We start from the raw sequence: 14484 nt of genomic DNA on the forward strand, positions 1-14484 counted from the left end.
GTGTGCAGGGGGCCCTGGGTCAGGGTCGGGGGGGCCCGGGCGCCACCTCGCGCCACCACATGGCGGGCCTGCTGACGGGCTGGCGGGTGTCCGCACGGCCAGCGCCGTGGGCTCCGGCTTTCACTGAAGACCCACCCGCTCGGCCCTGCATTCTGAACTTGAAGTGCCCGGGGTGTCAGGGTGACTCTCAGGTCTGATGGAGTAAATCTTTTCAGAAGACCTCTGGGAAAAGGTGAGTGGGTGCGCTTGAGTCTCCAAGCCTCCTGGGGGCTTGCTCTATCTCACCTTCAGTGACAGGCTGGCTGGTCCATCTCAGGACAGAAGACTCAGCACTTGAACTTGATAAATGCCAGTTACATCATGTCATAGGTGATGTCATTGTTCCTTCTTCCGGGACACCTGTAGGACTCTGTGTCCTGGAAGCTCGCATTTTCACCACCGTAGATGTCTTCTTTCCACTGTCTGGTTCTTGGAGGATAATTTAGTCTTCAATCTCCTTGCAGTGCGGACATTGCTTCACTTCTCTTGTTTCTCTCACGCCCTCTTCCTTTTCCTCTTCTGGAAACCCTGACAGACACACATTGTGTCTGTGTCACTTAAATTTGCTCTCACAATTATCCCTTCCACACGTCTCTGTTTCAAGATCTGCAGTAATCCCTTGATGTGACCTTGCACGTGACTGGAGTTTGATTTTTGGCAACATCTTTTCTGTTAGTTGGCCCTTCCATCTGAATGCTTTCATCTGGGAATCATGTTTCAATACCAAGCCTGCCTTTCTGGGTTCTGAACCCCTGGTGCCTTGGTTGTGTTGTACAGATGTGCTATTAGATGCTCATGAAACCCACGCAAACTCAGGGCTGCTGTGTCCCGATGTCCACATGGCGTCACATCCAGAGGGCCAGAGCAGATGACCAAAAGCTGTGGCCAGCAGCTGAAACCTGCTCTTAGGACAATCCCCAAGGGGAAGTCACAGCTCACAGAAAAAAAGAGTCTTAGGATATTTTTCAACATTTCTGTCTCTTCCCAGAGTAACACATTAATATCAGCTGTATTTTCTGTGCATTTCTTCCTGAAGAGACAATGAAGGCCGTGCACGGGGCCTTCTAACCTCAACATTCCACCTGTAACAGCCGTTAACATCCTTGCCCCCTCCAGCACCCCCAAACACCCGACAGCCTCCCTGGCCATGTCCCTCCCTTTCCCAGTGGCCCTGCCCACCTGACTGGCTGGTTCCCTCCCACCCCTGGAGGGCCTGTTCCTGTGGAAGGAAAAACACAGGACTCTGGAAATGTGGCCTCTCCTGCCACAGGGGAAACTTGTAGGATTTCTGGTGGATGAAAGTGTCACATGATCACACCAGCTAAAGTTGGCTTTTCCTGCCCCGCCCTCGGTTTCCCCGGGGATGAGGACCTTTTCCTCACTGGGTCCACCATATCCCATGAGTCTTCTGATGAGGCGTGTGCATCTATAAACCAGCCCCCAGACTCATTGCTGCAAGTGGCCCCCAGGCCATGAGGGGCTGGGAGCTGCCCGCCCAGCGGTCATGGTGGGGGGCAGGGGGTGCCCTTTGTTCCTCATCCAGGGGGCCACACACCCCCCCCAAGAGCTGTTTTCCGCAGCTGTGATGTCACCGGGGCCCCGGGCAATGCTGGGCCGTGGGTCCCACCCCGAGTCCCCGGGCCACGAGGGCAGGAGAACATGGCCTGCCATGCCCCGTCCTGCCTTGCAGATGGCGTTCTGTGCCAGGATCTCGAGGCTCACCCTCCGAGGAACCATGTCCAGGAAGAGCACGGAGACTGTGCCACCCAGGCGGTCCAGGGTGAATGGCTGGTCGCAGCCCATCCACTGCTTTCAGGTCGTGATCTGGATCGTGTTCCTGATCCTGACCTTCACCACCTTTGGCATCTTCATTCCCTTCCTGCCACCCGAGTGGAGATACATTGCCTACAGTGTATCCTTTTACTGGGGGCATTGCTGTCATCTAAGGGGGCGAGGGGGTCCCGGAGGGGCCTCCAGTAGGCCTGGCTCCAGGCCACCCGCAGAGGTGGTCAGACCTGCCCTCCGCCCCGGCTCCCACTGTCACAGTGCTGGAAACCCCACAGCTGTCCTCCAGGCCGCCGCCGCCTCAGGGTCTGGGCTACAAGTGCCCACCAGCGCTGGGGCCGGGAGAGGGTGCCCAGCTGGCAGCAGGGGTGGGAGGGTCCCGGGTGGACAGAGACCCCAGGAGCGGGGGAGCCGCAGACGGGCCACGCACTTTCCCAACCATGGCTGAGCGGTTGCTCTGTGCTGTCCAAGAGGATTGGTGGGTTTTAATAAGGACTTGAAGAGCTCGCGTGCCCCCGCGAGGGTCACCTATGTGGAGCCGAGGCGCTGACGTCTGTGATAATGTGTGGTGGCTGTGTTCTGGGCGAGAGACGTCTGCTCTGAATGCTGGGGTGGGCGTCGGGGTGGCGCGGGACTCCACCAGGAACCCCGGCCCTCACACTGAGGGTCGCCACACGTTACAGCCAGTGGACAGGCTGGGCTGCTGCGATGTGGGCATTGGAACCAGCTTCTAAGAGTGGGGTGTTTGCGCCTGTGGCTACACTGCCTGCCTCGTCTCCTAGGCTGCCCCGTGCCCCTGGCCAGGTGTGTGTCAGTGGTGGGGATCGGGCGCGAGGGAGGTGTCAGGACCAAGAAGGGCCCTCTGTCTCCCGGGGCCTCCCAGCCCCTTATCGTGGCGCCTTTCAGCTTTGAAGAAGTGGAGAGAGCAGTGTGATGGACCCCAGCTACCAGGTACTCAGCTTCACCAGTTAAGATTTTGCCAGTGTTGTTTCATATCTCACACACATACACTGAGTATCTTTAAAAACCCCAGACATCATGAAATTTCACTGGAATGCCCCAGTTTGCATCTGACAGAGACTTTTGTCTCCACACCACCATTCTTCTTATCTCATCTAAAAAATCCCATGGGACGTTACCAAGATTGACACTTGTTGTTTTGCAGATGTGGGGCCCCCTGAGCCCCAATCAGTCAGAAAAAGCAGGGCATCTGCCTGGAGTGCCTCTCACTCAGATGAGGCCCATTTTTTCCCCTCGAGGTCATAGAGATAGATTTCTTTGTGGTAAGGTTTGCAGTGATCAGTTTCCTGAATAGGAAAAGAGCTCTTCAGCTTTTCTGTTTCATCTTCTGTCTGTTTTGGCAAGTCATGTTTTTCAAGACATTTTAGTATTTTGTCTAAATTGTCAAATTTCTTGGAATAAAATTATTTGCACTATTTCCTGTTATCTGTAAGATCTGCCGTGATGCCACTGCTGATCAGTCTTCCTAGGGTTTATTGCTTTTATCAATTATTCAGAGAGTCAGCTTTTGGACTTACTGATTTTCCCTGTTTTATTTTTTTGAATTTCTGCTTTTATTTTTACTATTTATTTTCAATGTATTGTGGCTTTAATTTCCTCTTTTTCTACCTTCTTTTTTTCTTTTAAGATTTATCTTTATCCATTTATTTATTTATTTTGGCTGTGCCAGGTCTTTGCTGTGGCACGTGGGATCTTCACTGTGGCACGTGGGAGCTTTTAGTTGCAACAAGTGAACTCTTAGTTGCGGCATGCGGGATCTAGCTCTCCGACCAGGGATCAAACGCAGAGTCTTACCCACTGGACCACCAGGGAAGTTCTGTTTTTTCTACCTTCTTAAGGTGGAAACTTAGGCCATTGATTTTAGACCTTTTTTCTTTTTGTCGTATCTGAAGCTATAATTTCCCCCCTAGGTGCAAGCACACACAGACCTACAAACACACAAATATACATACAATGCACAAGTCACAAACCAGCCACACATATGGGCACCCACTCTGCCACACGCACAGAGGCACGGAGGCACAAAGATGGAGGCCAGAGGTCCAACTGGTTTGGCAGGGCCGTGCTCCCTCTGAAGTTCCCAGGACCTGTCCCAGCTCCGGTGGCCTCAGGCATCCCTTGGCTTTAGATGCCACCACCTCTGCGTCCTCACAGGGTTGTCCCGCTGTGCGTGTCTGAGTCCTGATCTTCTCCTCTTATAAGGACCCCAGTCCTATGAGATCAGGACCCACCATGAGGACCTCATCTCAACTTGATCATCTGCAAAGACCCCATTTTCAAGTAAAATCATTCACAGTTCCTGGGGTTAGGACTTCAACATCTTTTGGGGACACAGTTCAGCCTCACCTGTGGGTCTTTGCTTATGTGCTGGCTATGATGCTGTATCTTCATTCTCTTTCGGCCCAAAACTTAGCTGAGTTTTGGCCCTTGGAGCCTTTTTGAGTGTCCTGTGTGCTTTGTCCAGTAGCCACTGTGAGTGCTTACCTGCTTTGTGCACAGCAAGGAGCCCCGGGGTCAAGTGCACCCCGTCCCACGTGGACGGCCATTTCTTCCCAGAGTCCTGGCCCCCTGGTGGGCCTCTTGCCTCTGGGTGGCTCAGCACCCAGTCTGTGTGGCCCCCTCCTGCCTGTCCCAAGCGGTGGATGCAGGATGGCGTCCCTGGCTGTTCAGAGCTCAGACGGCCTTCAGGACATGTTTTCTGGTCCAGTTTCCTGCCCCCCAGACCCGCCACTGCCCCAGCGATGTTCCTCAGGCCCAGGCAGCTGCACTTGGGCGCCATGCTCTGGCCACTAGGGCGCGCCAGCGTCACTCGGCGCCTGCAGCGACCCAGGAGCAGGGAGAGCAGTGTCCCGGGTCAGGGCCGCGGGATTTCAGGAAGCCGGGTGGCATTCCGTGGGCCCGGTGGAGACGGGGAAGCGTCAGCAAGGCTGCACGTGCAGCGTGGGGGTCACCGTGCGGAAGCCTGGCCGCCCTTGGCCTGCGGAAAGCACTGGGCGGGGTGGGGCTCCTCTGGGACCCAGGCAGCGGTAGGGCAGCTCCGCGGGGGCCGCGCCCTCCCGCTGCAGGACCGGCGAGGCGGCCGTGTGACAGGGCGGGCATCCTGGGCTGGCGCCCGGTGCTGTTTGTTTACTGAACAAAGATAGTTGCTAGGGGACCGCCGCGTCCTCAGAACAGCTCGGGGCCCTGCTTTGCAGGGGAAGTGAGAAGGCAGACCGGGTTCTTTTTATTATTTACTTGAACCTAAGACGCTCCTGAGATAAAATTACATCGAAAGTGAAAGCTGGCAGCTTGAGGGCGCGACACCCCGCCTGTGGCACCTTCTATTCTGGGGGCTCGGTGACGGCCACTGAGTGTGTGACCGACAGCGGGAGTGGCCGGGTCGTCTCTGGCAAACGCAGACGCGGGCAGGCAGGTGGGCCCACGCGCGTACCTGTGGCAGACGTGTGACGTCTGAGGGGCCGTGGCAGCTTGGCCCACCGCATCGGGGTCTCGGGAACCCCCGGGCACCTGCAGGTTTAGGGGCTCTGCAGGGCTGCCTGTCAGGCTTGGGTTGGGCCCCCGGGCACCTCCCCCGTGAGGCTGAGGGTCTGAGCGTGGGCTGCTGTCCCCCCGCCCTCCCTGGCGGCGGTCTCGTGTGGAGCCGAGTGTGGACGTGTGGACAGAGCCCTTGGGCCACACTGGGCTCCAGCCTCCCAGCTGCCCTCCTGTCCACCCTCCCGGCCCCGCCCCCCGCCGTCTGATGGGGACCGGCCTACTCTAGCTCCGCAGAGCAGGGCCGCACCTGGGCCGCAGTGCGACTTCCTGCCACATCTCCTGTCCCGGGCTGTGCCCCCGCCTGTGTCCTGCGCTCAGGACACGCTCCCGTTGCCACAGCAACCACACAAACAGTGCTGTGTCAGCTGTGCCTCAGGCCTCGGGACGCGGGCGTAGGGGCACCAGCGTGCCCGGACCTTGCTGGCATCTCCAGATGGGACAGTGCAGGCTGGCCGCTGACCACCTGCCCACTGCCCCACACCCTGCCCAGGAGCGTGGCTCCGTCTGCTGGACAGCAGGGGCAGGGAGGTCCAGGCCACAGGAAGGGTGTCACTGCGGGATCTGGTCAGTCCCGTTCCCTGTGTCGGTCCCCTGGCCTGGCTGGTCCTCGGCTCTCTCGCCCTCACCGTGGTCTCTGTGCCCCCTGGCTGGGCCGGGCCTCTGGTGCCCCACGCCTGGCACCCAGGGCCCTGGGTCTGCACTGGAGGCTGGAGGACAAGGGAGGCCAAGCAGCTTTGGCCAGACCAGCTCCCCACTGAGGCTCACCGTGCAGCAGGGATGCTTGGTCCAGGCAGGACCGCGCCTGTGAGCACAAGCCCCAGAGCCCCAGGGCGGCTCCACTGCGGCTGAGCATTACAGGCAGGGCCAGCAGGCCCTGGACCCCCAACGCGGTGCAGCCTGAGAAGGACCCCAGAAGAGGGGCCTCTTTGCTCAGAGTCTGCACTGCCGGTGGGCCTCTGTACAGGCACCGTAGACCCTGTGCACATGCGGCTTTGCCACGAGACCCTGTGGGCGGGCGGAGAGAGGCGTCTCCGCACCACGCCCAGGCCGCCCTCGCAGGAGCTGGACCTGTGAACCCGAACCCTCCCAGCTCAGACCCATCCTGGGAAGCAGGGCAGGGCTGATGGGGAGGCCAGGCCGACACTTCCTCCCCTTCTGTTTGGTTTCCATGGGGACCGTGTGTCAGTTCCTGAAGAGGAGGTGGAGAGGGTGGGATCTGAGGAATTGATTTTACCCTGGGAGCCCTGGAGGGCGTGGGAGCTGGAGTGGGCCTGGGGGGGTCCTGTGCTTGGGGGAGACAGCGAGAGACAGAGACAGACAGACAGCCCCGGCCCACTCACCACAGAGGCTCACTGGGGGTACTGGAACCCTCCCTCCCTCCCTCCCTCCTTCTCCTGATGGCATGTGCGCTCAGTGTGGCCTCCCTGCCCCAAGGACCTCCACAGCCTGGCTTCGGCGCCAGGCTCGGTGCCCGCGGACACACACGGGCCTCTCCCGCTGTCCCAGCGAAGCTCCGCTTGGGTCGCAGGGCCACGGCCTCCGGCGGGCCCTGCTCTGTCCCTCAGGGGCAAAGGACTCGGGCGGGTTCTGCTGGGCGCGCAGGAGCCAGAGGGGCCGCTCCCATTCCCGGCCAGGCACAGGCTCCCGTGGCTGCCTGGGGCCTGGCCACCCGGCCACCCGGAGTGGGCCCCTCGCGCGTGCCGCCCAGGCCGAGCTGTCCTTGACAACCCCCAGGTGACCGGCGGGATTTGGCTCTTCTACATCTTGGCCCACCTGGTGGTGGTTTCCATCGACCCGGCCGAAGCCAGTGTCCGCCTCAAGAACTACTCACGGTCTGTGCCGACCTTCGACCGGTCCAAACACGCACATGTCATCGAGAGGCAGTACTGTCACCTGTGCAGGGTCACTGTGTGAGTACCCAGCCGTGCGAGGGGACCCCCGCGCCGTCCCGCGGGGGTGGGCTGGGCTCGGGAGCACCTGGTCCCCAGCAGCCGACGGGCGCCGCCCCTTTTGCAGAGAAGCAGGGGCCCCGACACACAGCCCCCCGCCAGGCCGGGGCAGGAGCGCTGTGGCCTTGGGTCTCACACAAGCCTCTGCCGCCGACCGGATCCCAGCCCGGGGCTGCTCAGGGCCCCAAGGGTGTCAGTAGGGGCCGGGAGGGATCTGACTCAGCCTCCGGGCCTCAGGCCCTGGTACCTTGTGACGGCGCCCAGCGTGAGGTTGGCCCTGCAGGCAGACAGGGGCTCTGACGGGCGGCCCCTCCCGACCTTCCTTCCAGGAATGTGAAGTCCAAACATTGTATCACCTGCAACAAGTGTGTCTCAGGCTTCGACCATCACTGCAAATGGCTTAACAACTGCGTGGGGAGCAGGAATTACTGGTGAGGGGTCTCCCCGCCTGGGACGTGGGGCCTGGGGTGGCACTCACCCCTCACGCGGCTTGCTCCCCCTCCTCCGGGACGAGCCTCCTTAAGGGGCCTCCTAACTGGCCGAGCACCTCAAGGTCCACCTGCCGTGGGGACGGGTGAGGGGTGTGGCCCTGCCGTGAAGAGCACCGAGGGGGCCAGGAGGTCCCGACGGCGGCTCCAAGCACAGAGCTGGCTGAGAGGGCTCTCCTGGCGGGCGCCTCCCCATGTCCACTGGGCAGGGTCGGCAGGACGGCGGGGTGGGGGGGCCTGGCACGCAACAGGGTTGGCCTGTGCGGGGTTATCTGGGACATTGGGGGAGGACCTCAGGGCAGGACCTCACGGCGACTTCAGGTGAACCACAGACACTGTTTAACACTGAAAATGTTAAAGGTATTACAGCAGAAAGACTAAAGGAAGGCGTTTTAGTGGAACCGTATTCCAGGAATTGCCACCCAGGGTTTATTTGCTCGGACGGGGAGACCATTCTCGGGGTCTTTTGTGCGCAGAGTGCAGCAGTGATTTGGGTCTAAAACCGAAGCACGCAGCCCTGACGGGTGTGCTTTTCGAAGGCAGTGTGGCCCCGCTCCTTGGCGCTGGCATCAGCACCCCGGCCGGCCGTGCCCTTGGTGGTGGCTGGGAGGGAGCCGGGTCTGAACCAGCAGGAGAAGGGGACCCGGGAGGGGCCGGCTTGGACCAGTCGTGCCCCGTGTCTGAGCCTCCGTCTCCCTCTTGTGAGCTGGGGTGCTTAGTGTTAGGGTTAGGGCCCTCCTGTAGGACCGAGTGAGATCTCAGGTGCGTGTTGTGGAGCAACAGAAACCGCAGGGGAGGCCCCGGGGCCGTGGGTCTGTGCGGTCACCCCGAGAGCAGGAGAGAGAAGCCCAAAGGTCGGGAGCCAGAGGGGGACAGGCTGCGGGACGGCGGCCGGGGCACACCCTCAGCAGGGGCGACCCCGGGTCGCGCACACTGCCCTGGGCCCCGGCGCGCGTGCCGCTGGCTCCCAGGGCCCGGGCTGTGCAGCCGCCCGAGCAGGCTCTCGTCCCACAGGTACTTCTTCGCCTCAGTGGCCTCAGCGTCGGCCGGACTGCTGTGTGTGGTCGCCATGCTGCTGTACATCTTCACCCAGTACTTCATCAACCCCGCCAGGCTGCGCACCGACCCACACTACGGGAGTATGCACTGCCCCGGGCCCGGGCCCGGGCCCGGGCCTCCCCTCCCGCCACCTTCCTTCTGGGGGGCCACGTAGGGCAGCCCGGGGTCGAGCACCTGTCCAGGCTGAGTTGTGGGGTGAAGACGCTTGAGCTGGAATTCGGTCTTCACTGGCCAGCACATGACCCTTCTCTGTTTTTCTTAATTGTTGGAAGCCGCATGGCTGTGGTGTCAGGTCCCCTTGGGTCACAGAGGACTGTATCCTGGAAATGCCCCAGGTGGGGGCTCTGACCTTCCAGCTCTAGTTAGAGTGGGGAGGGCCCAGCGGGGCAGCGCAGTGGACGCCGGGGTCAGGCTCTGTGACCTGGGCACCTAGTTACCCTCTCCCAGCCTTACCTTCCAGATCCAGAAAGTGGATCGTGATATACCCACCGCAGTCAGGAGGGGCTGCAAGGGTACTTAGGCCAGGCAGAGCACACCTGGGCGAGGAGGAAGGGCTCACCTGGGCAGGGAGGGGCTCACCTGGGCAGGGAGTCACTCCCTCGGGCTGGTGTTCCCTCCCCCACTGCCAAGCTCTGCCTCCAGGTACTCACCTGACGAGAGGTGCGACCTTGTCAGCAGGAGCTGGATGCGCGTCTCTCTCCCCCCGGCACAGGTGTCTCCGACCAGAACACGTGGCTACTGCTCCTTCCGCTTTTCCCTGTGAGGACGGGCGCCCCGGTCTTCCTGGGCATCGTGGTGCTGATGCTGCTGCTTGAGCTCGCCAGCCTCGTGCTGGTCGGTCAGCTGCTCGTGTTCCACCTCTACTTGAGTACGTGCCCCCTGGGCTGCCCCGTGTTGGCCAGCCTTCGCCCCTATGTTCACATGGGTCCCCGGGCAGGCAGCCTCCGCCAGAAACAAGCTCAGAGCACAAAGGACAAGTCACAGGAAGAGAAGAAACACCCCGCGAGGGGCAGAAGGGCTGAGTTCTGTTCCAAGACCTGCGGGAAACATAAAGGAGGTTCAGGAAGTGGTCAGGACGGTGTTCAGAGACGGAAAAAGGAACAGAATCCATGAGGCAGGAACAGGACACTGTGGAAAAGAGCAGGGAGGTTTAGAAGAGCAACAACCAGAAACCCTAACAACGAAGAGCACTGAACTCAGCGATGGCGTCTCCACTAACCAAACTCGCTTGACGGAGAACCGGTGGTTTTCTCGTGTCCGCACGGCAGCTGCCCGGGGCAGGCTCCATCTGCCTTTAAAATGAGGGGAGGAGGCCTGTCCCGCACCCTGTGAAGCCTTTGTTTGGAAGTCACGACCGTCACCAACCTCTGCGGCCCCAAAGGGAAGGCAAGGCGCCTGTGGTGGCCGTGCCGGGTGCTCCGGCGCCCGCCATGCCCTGCTGAGCCAGAGACGAGGGCAGAACCCGCCCTGGAAGCCCCGGACGGCTCCCCCAGCTCCTGCGTGCACGGCGGGGCCAGCAGGGCCCTGGGCTCGGGGCCGGGGTGCGTGTCGGGGGCCGCTGCGTCTGTCCAGGCGGAGCATGCCCAAGCGCTGCTCTCTGCACTTCTGCAGCTGATGGGACGCGGTGAGTCCGCAGGAGTGAGGAGGGGCCTGGAGAAGTCAAGCCCACAGGACTCGGTGGCCGGCTGGACATGTAAGGACAGGAGTGTCCAGGGGCTAGTGGTGCCACCGTCACCGAGCATGAGGACACACAGGAGGCCTGTACAGGGGGAGACGTGCGGGACTCAGGACCGAGTGGGTTTATTTTAGGGTCTTTGAACCTCCAAGAATGGATTTCCAGGAAAACGTTGGGATTTAGCTATTGGTAGTTACAGTAAGAGTACCCTGGAACGTATCTACTTAACATCCTCGCGACCCCTCAGCCTCTGCGGGGTCAGACTCAGCGCAGTGGCGAGTCGGAATTCAGTCCAGGCTCAGCGCAGTGGCGAGTGCTCAGCGTGCAATCGGAGTGAAACCCTCGGGCCGGAGGCCCAAGGGAGAGCCGGGCACCGCAAGTGGGAGAGAAAGCGCCATGGAAGATGCTGAGGAAGAAGAGGGTCCTCCAGCGGCCCGAGCTGGCGGGTGGGCCCTGCAAGGCGAGTGGACACAGGTGGCCCTTCCTCAGTGAGGCCGGGCTCCGGCCACAGCTCCCAGGCCACGCGGTGTGTGAGGCTCTGCGTCCGTGTCCCCTCCTCTGCTTGATCACTGCAGTCCGATCGCCACACCACACGCGAAGTGCGCTCAGAAGAGGGTGAGCTCCGGAGGCACGCAGGGGTGTCTCAGTCTGGATTTGGTGGTGTTTGTGCAAACCCACACGGAAGAATGAATATTTTCACGAGAATACAAACAGGGTCAAGTTTACATCCTCAAAGTGTGACACAGGTTCTGAGGGAATGTGTGCAGTTAATCAAGAAAGATAAGGCAAACGAAGCAAAAGCCCTTGGAGGAACCCTCAGGGAAGCGGACGGGGAAGGGGTTCTGAGCCTCGGGCCCCCGCGGGGTAGCAGCCGAGCGGGTCTTGTGAGGCCTTGTGAGGACTTGTGAGGGCAGGCGGCCCTCCGTCTGCTCCTCAAGCGGCAAATAGGCTTCTGTGGGTGGCCCTTTTCGCTTTTCAGAAATGATGGTCAACCCTCTGCTCTCACGTTTGTTAGTTTCCACGGAAAGGTTGGCCCCTCCGCGAAGGCACATGAGTGAAACGGGCACAGAGCATGCTTTCGTTAATAGTGCTTTTCTACTGGCAAACGTGTTTGAGAGTTTCTTCTAACAACCTGGGGTCCTTCCGCCACGTGTGGGAGCTGGTATCTCACCTTGATTAACACGGAGCTGGGCTCAGCACTCCCCCGTCCACCTTGGCTTTACGGGCCTGTGAGGGACGCAGGGCCATGGCTCCCCTGCCCGGGACGGGGCTGGTGGGCCGCTGCTGGCCGCGGCCCAAGGCCAGCCGGGCTTGGGGTGGCCTGGGAACCAGCCGCCACCGCCCCGGACACAGAGGGCGGGGCCGCTGCGCAGCTCATGGAGGATGACTCTGCCCCTTGCCTCCGTCCTCCTTTCTAGGGGCCAAGAAGCTGAGCACATATGATTACCTAAATCAGGACGAAGAAGAACAGAGCTCGAATCCCCCGGCAGTGCAGAGAGGTGTGACCCCACAAGGAAACGAGTTGTCACAGGTACTGGACGTCTCTCTGCTTCACCATCCAGGTTCATGCAGGGCCGGGGCAAGACCCAAGGTCACCTTGCAGCTAGGACCACTTAGGCACAGTCCTTCGCTTCTGTGTTGGTGTGTGTGTGTGTGGCTGTATGTGCATGTGCGTGAGTTTGGCATGTAGTGTGCACGTGTGTGTTGTGTCATTTCCGAGCTCACTCTCCCCAAGGTTGAGTCAGCAGGGCCGACTCCGTTCAGGCCGCCCATTTCTTCAGCTGCTCAGCAAAATTAACATCCACTCTTCAAAGGCCAGCATGAAGAAAATGAAAATAAAAGCCACAGACACAAATGATTATTTGCAGATCATAGACTTGTACCCAGAAAATGTGTAGAAATTTCAAAACTCAATTATAAGAAAATCGACCCAGCTTTTTAAATGGGCAAAAGATTTGAACACACTGCACCAAAGGGGATCTATGGGTGGCAGATAAGCACATGAAAAGATGGTCAACATAATTCATTGTTAAGGAAACACAAATGAAAACCACAGTGAGACATCACACATGCCCATCAGAGTGGCCATAATCAAAGAGACCAGCCCCGAGTGTCGGTGAGGCTGTAGATGGCGGTGGGGATGCGGAACTACATCACTTTGCAAGGAGGTTCGGCATTTTCTTAAAAAGTGAAATATATACGTCTCAGTGACCCAGTCACCCCACTCCCTGTCTCTTGCCAAAGAGAAATGGAAACGCGCACACATGTGTAAGGGTGCGGGGGAGGGTGCCCCCCTCCCCTCCTGTGAGGTCCCTTCCCAGGACCCAGGGGACTCTTAGGTACCACTGCTGCAAATCAACTGAAAGTGTCAACAACGTGCTTTCATTTTATGACTTTCCTTTATCTCCCACAGGAGCTGGATAACGACCTGAGATCGTCTGTGCAGGGGTAAGTCGTCATCTGCCTAGAGCAGCTATATTCTCCTCTTAACTGGCTTGCTTTAAAAAGTCTTTCTTACGGGCTTCCCTGGTGGCGCAGTGGTTGAGAGTTCGCCTGCCGATGCAGGGGACACGGGTTCGTGCCCCGGTCCGGGGGGATCCCACATGCCACGGAGCGGCTGGGCCCGTGAGCCATGGCCGCTGAGCCTGTGCGTCCGGAGCCTGTGCTCCGCAACGGGAGAGGCCTGCGTACTGCAAAAAAAAAAAAAAAAAAAAAAGTCTTCCTTAGCCCAAGGAACATCCTCCATATTCTTTCCTAATATTTTTGTAATTTTTACTTGCTTTCTTTACATTTGGCTTTTAAACCATCTTCTATTTATTTTTGTATTTACTGAGGTTATTTTATTACAGCATAACTGTTGGTTGCCACCTCATTAATTAAATGGTCCACTTTTCCTCATCCAATCGAAAGGCCGTTTTCCTGATACCCCGAGCGTCCGCAGACGCTGGGCTTGTCTGCTTCTGGACACCAGTCTGTCCCTCTGCTGAGGCTACTAAGGACACTGTGCTCTTTTCACGATAGGACTTCATTTAGCTACCTTTTAACATCTAGTAGGTGAATGCCCCTCTTAAGATTTTTGCTTTTCATTACTTTTGACAATTCTTTCCTGTATTTATTTTTCCATATAAACTTGAAGATCATTTTGTGCAGTTCCAAGAAACCTGGAGTTTGAACTGGAGTTACGTTAGGTGTGCACTTTACGTGGGAGGCACAAAGCCTGCCTCCCCACCTTCACAGCTCAGCGTCTGTGTGGGGAGCAGACCAGGAAGCCAGTCTGCGGGTGGGGAGGTCGGGAATCGAGGGGCTGGAAGTGCCGGGCACACCGTAGTAAGGCTCCTTCTTCCCGGAAACCTGCAGGGGAAGCTCCAGCGTTCCTGGCAGGGAAGATTGGCCCAGGGGTCCTGGGGGGCTTCACGTCTCCCTTGCCACAGCTCACCTGGCAGAGAGACTCAGAAAAGGAGAAGTGCACCATTAGTCAATTCCCCAAAAGCTGAGAATTGCTGCAGGTTTTTGCTTAGTTTAATAATCAGGGCATATAGTTTAGTGTGAAAGAACATTCCTTTTCAAATAGCCCACTATTTTTGTTTCTAAATTTATTAGAAACCTGATTGGTACTAGTATTGTGACAACCTAAGTCATTTTGAATTTCACTTTCAAGTGTCTATGGTCCTTTAAATAAAATCTAAGAATATTTTTTCTTTTATTTCTTTCTGGCAAGAAGGATTGAAGCGTACCTGGAATCAGCGTGGTGAGCTGAGCTCGAAAACCAAACCGAAACAAGACAAAAACCTAGGTTTTTTTCAGGTTGCCTAATCAATGCGTATGCATTATAGAAAATTTGGAAACTGCACAACTTCCCAGTGTAAATACGAACATCCCTTCTTGCCCCCCTCCACCAACTGCCACTGCTGGCATTTTGATTAGTATCTTTTAG

The 14484-nt window shown here is 58.4% G+C and overlaps 1 protein-coding gene across 2 annotated transcripts; it reads left to right on the forward strand.

The window, feature by feature from the left end:
* Nucleotides 1–339: 339 nt before the first annotated feature.
* Nucleotides 340–13448, forward strand: LOC309804557 (putative palmitoyltransferase ZDHHC11B). Of its 2 annotated transcripts, XR_014294139.1 has the most exons (6): nt 340–1951; nt 7114–7289; nt 7658–7759; nt 8831–8955; nt 9588–12081; nt 12964–13448. XR_014294139.1 is itself a non-coding variant. In XM_082621973.1 (5 exons), the coding sequence occupies exons 1-5, from the start codon at nt 1544–1546 to the stop codon at nt 9986–9988; spliced, it is 1212 nt and encodes a 403-aa protein (XP_082478099.1). In that variant the 5' UTR covers nt 340–1543; the 3' UTR covers nt 9989–13448. The 2 variants fall into 2 exon arrangements, 1 of the variants encoding a protein (XP_082478099.1); XM_082621973.1 differs by having other exon boundaries at nt 9588–13448.
* The last annotated feature ends 1036 nt before the right edge of the window (nt 13449–14484 follow it).

The sequence above is a fragment of the Mesoplodon mirus genome (genome assembly GCF_964341445.2).
Source record: "Mesoplodon mirus genome assembly, chromosome: 5".
Classification (NCBI taxonomy): domain Eukaryota; kingdom Metazoa; phylum Chordata; class Mammalia; order Artiodactyla; family Ziphiidae; genus Mesoplodon; species Mesoplodon mirus.

What these genes read in the sequence shown, in the direction of transcription:
- LOC309804557 (XM_082621973.1), top strand. Translation starts at nt 1,544, where the DNA reads ATGGTGGGGGGCAGGGGGTGCCCTTTGTTCCTCATCCAGGGGGCCACA. An exon ending in CACCTGTGCAGGGTCACTGT is followed by an intron (nt 7,290 to 7,657) that starts GTGAGTACCCAG and finishes CCTTCCTTCCAG; the next exon opens with GAATGTGAAGTCCAAACATT. An exon ending in CACCGACCCACACTACGGGA is followed by an intron (nt 8,956 to 9,587) that starts GTATGCACTGCC and finishes CCCCCGGCACAG; the next exon opens with GTGTCTCCGACCAGAACACG.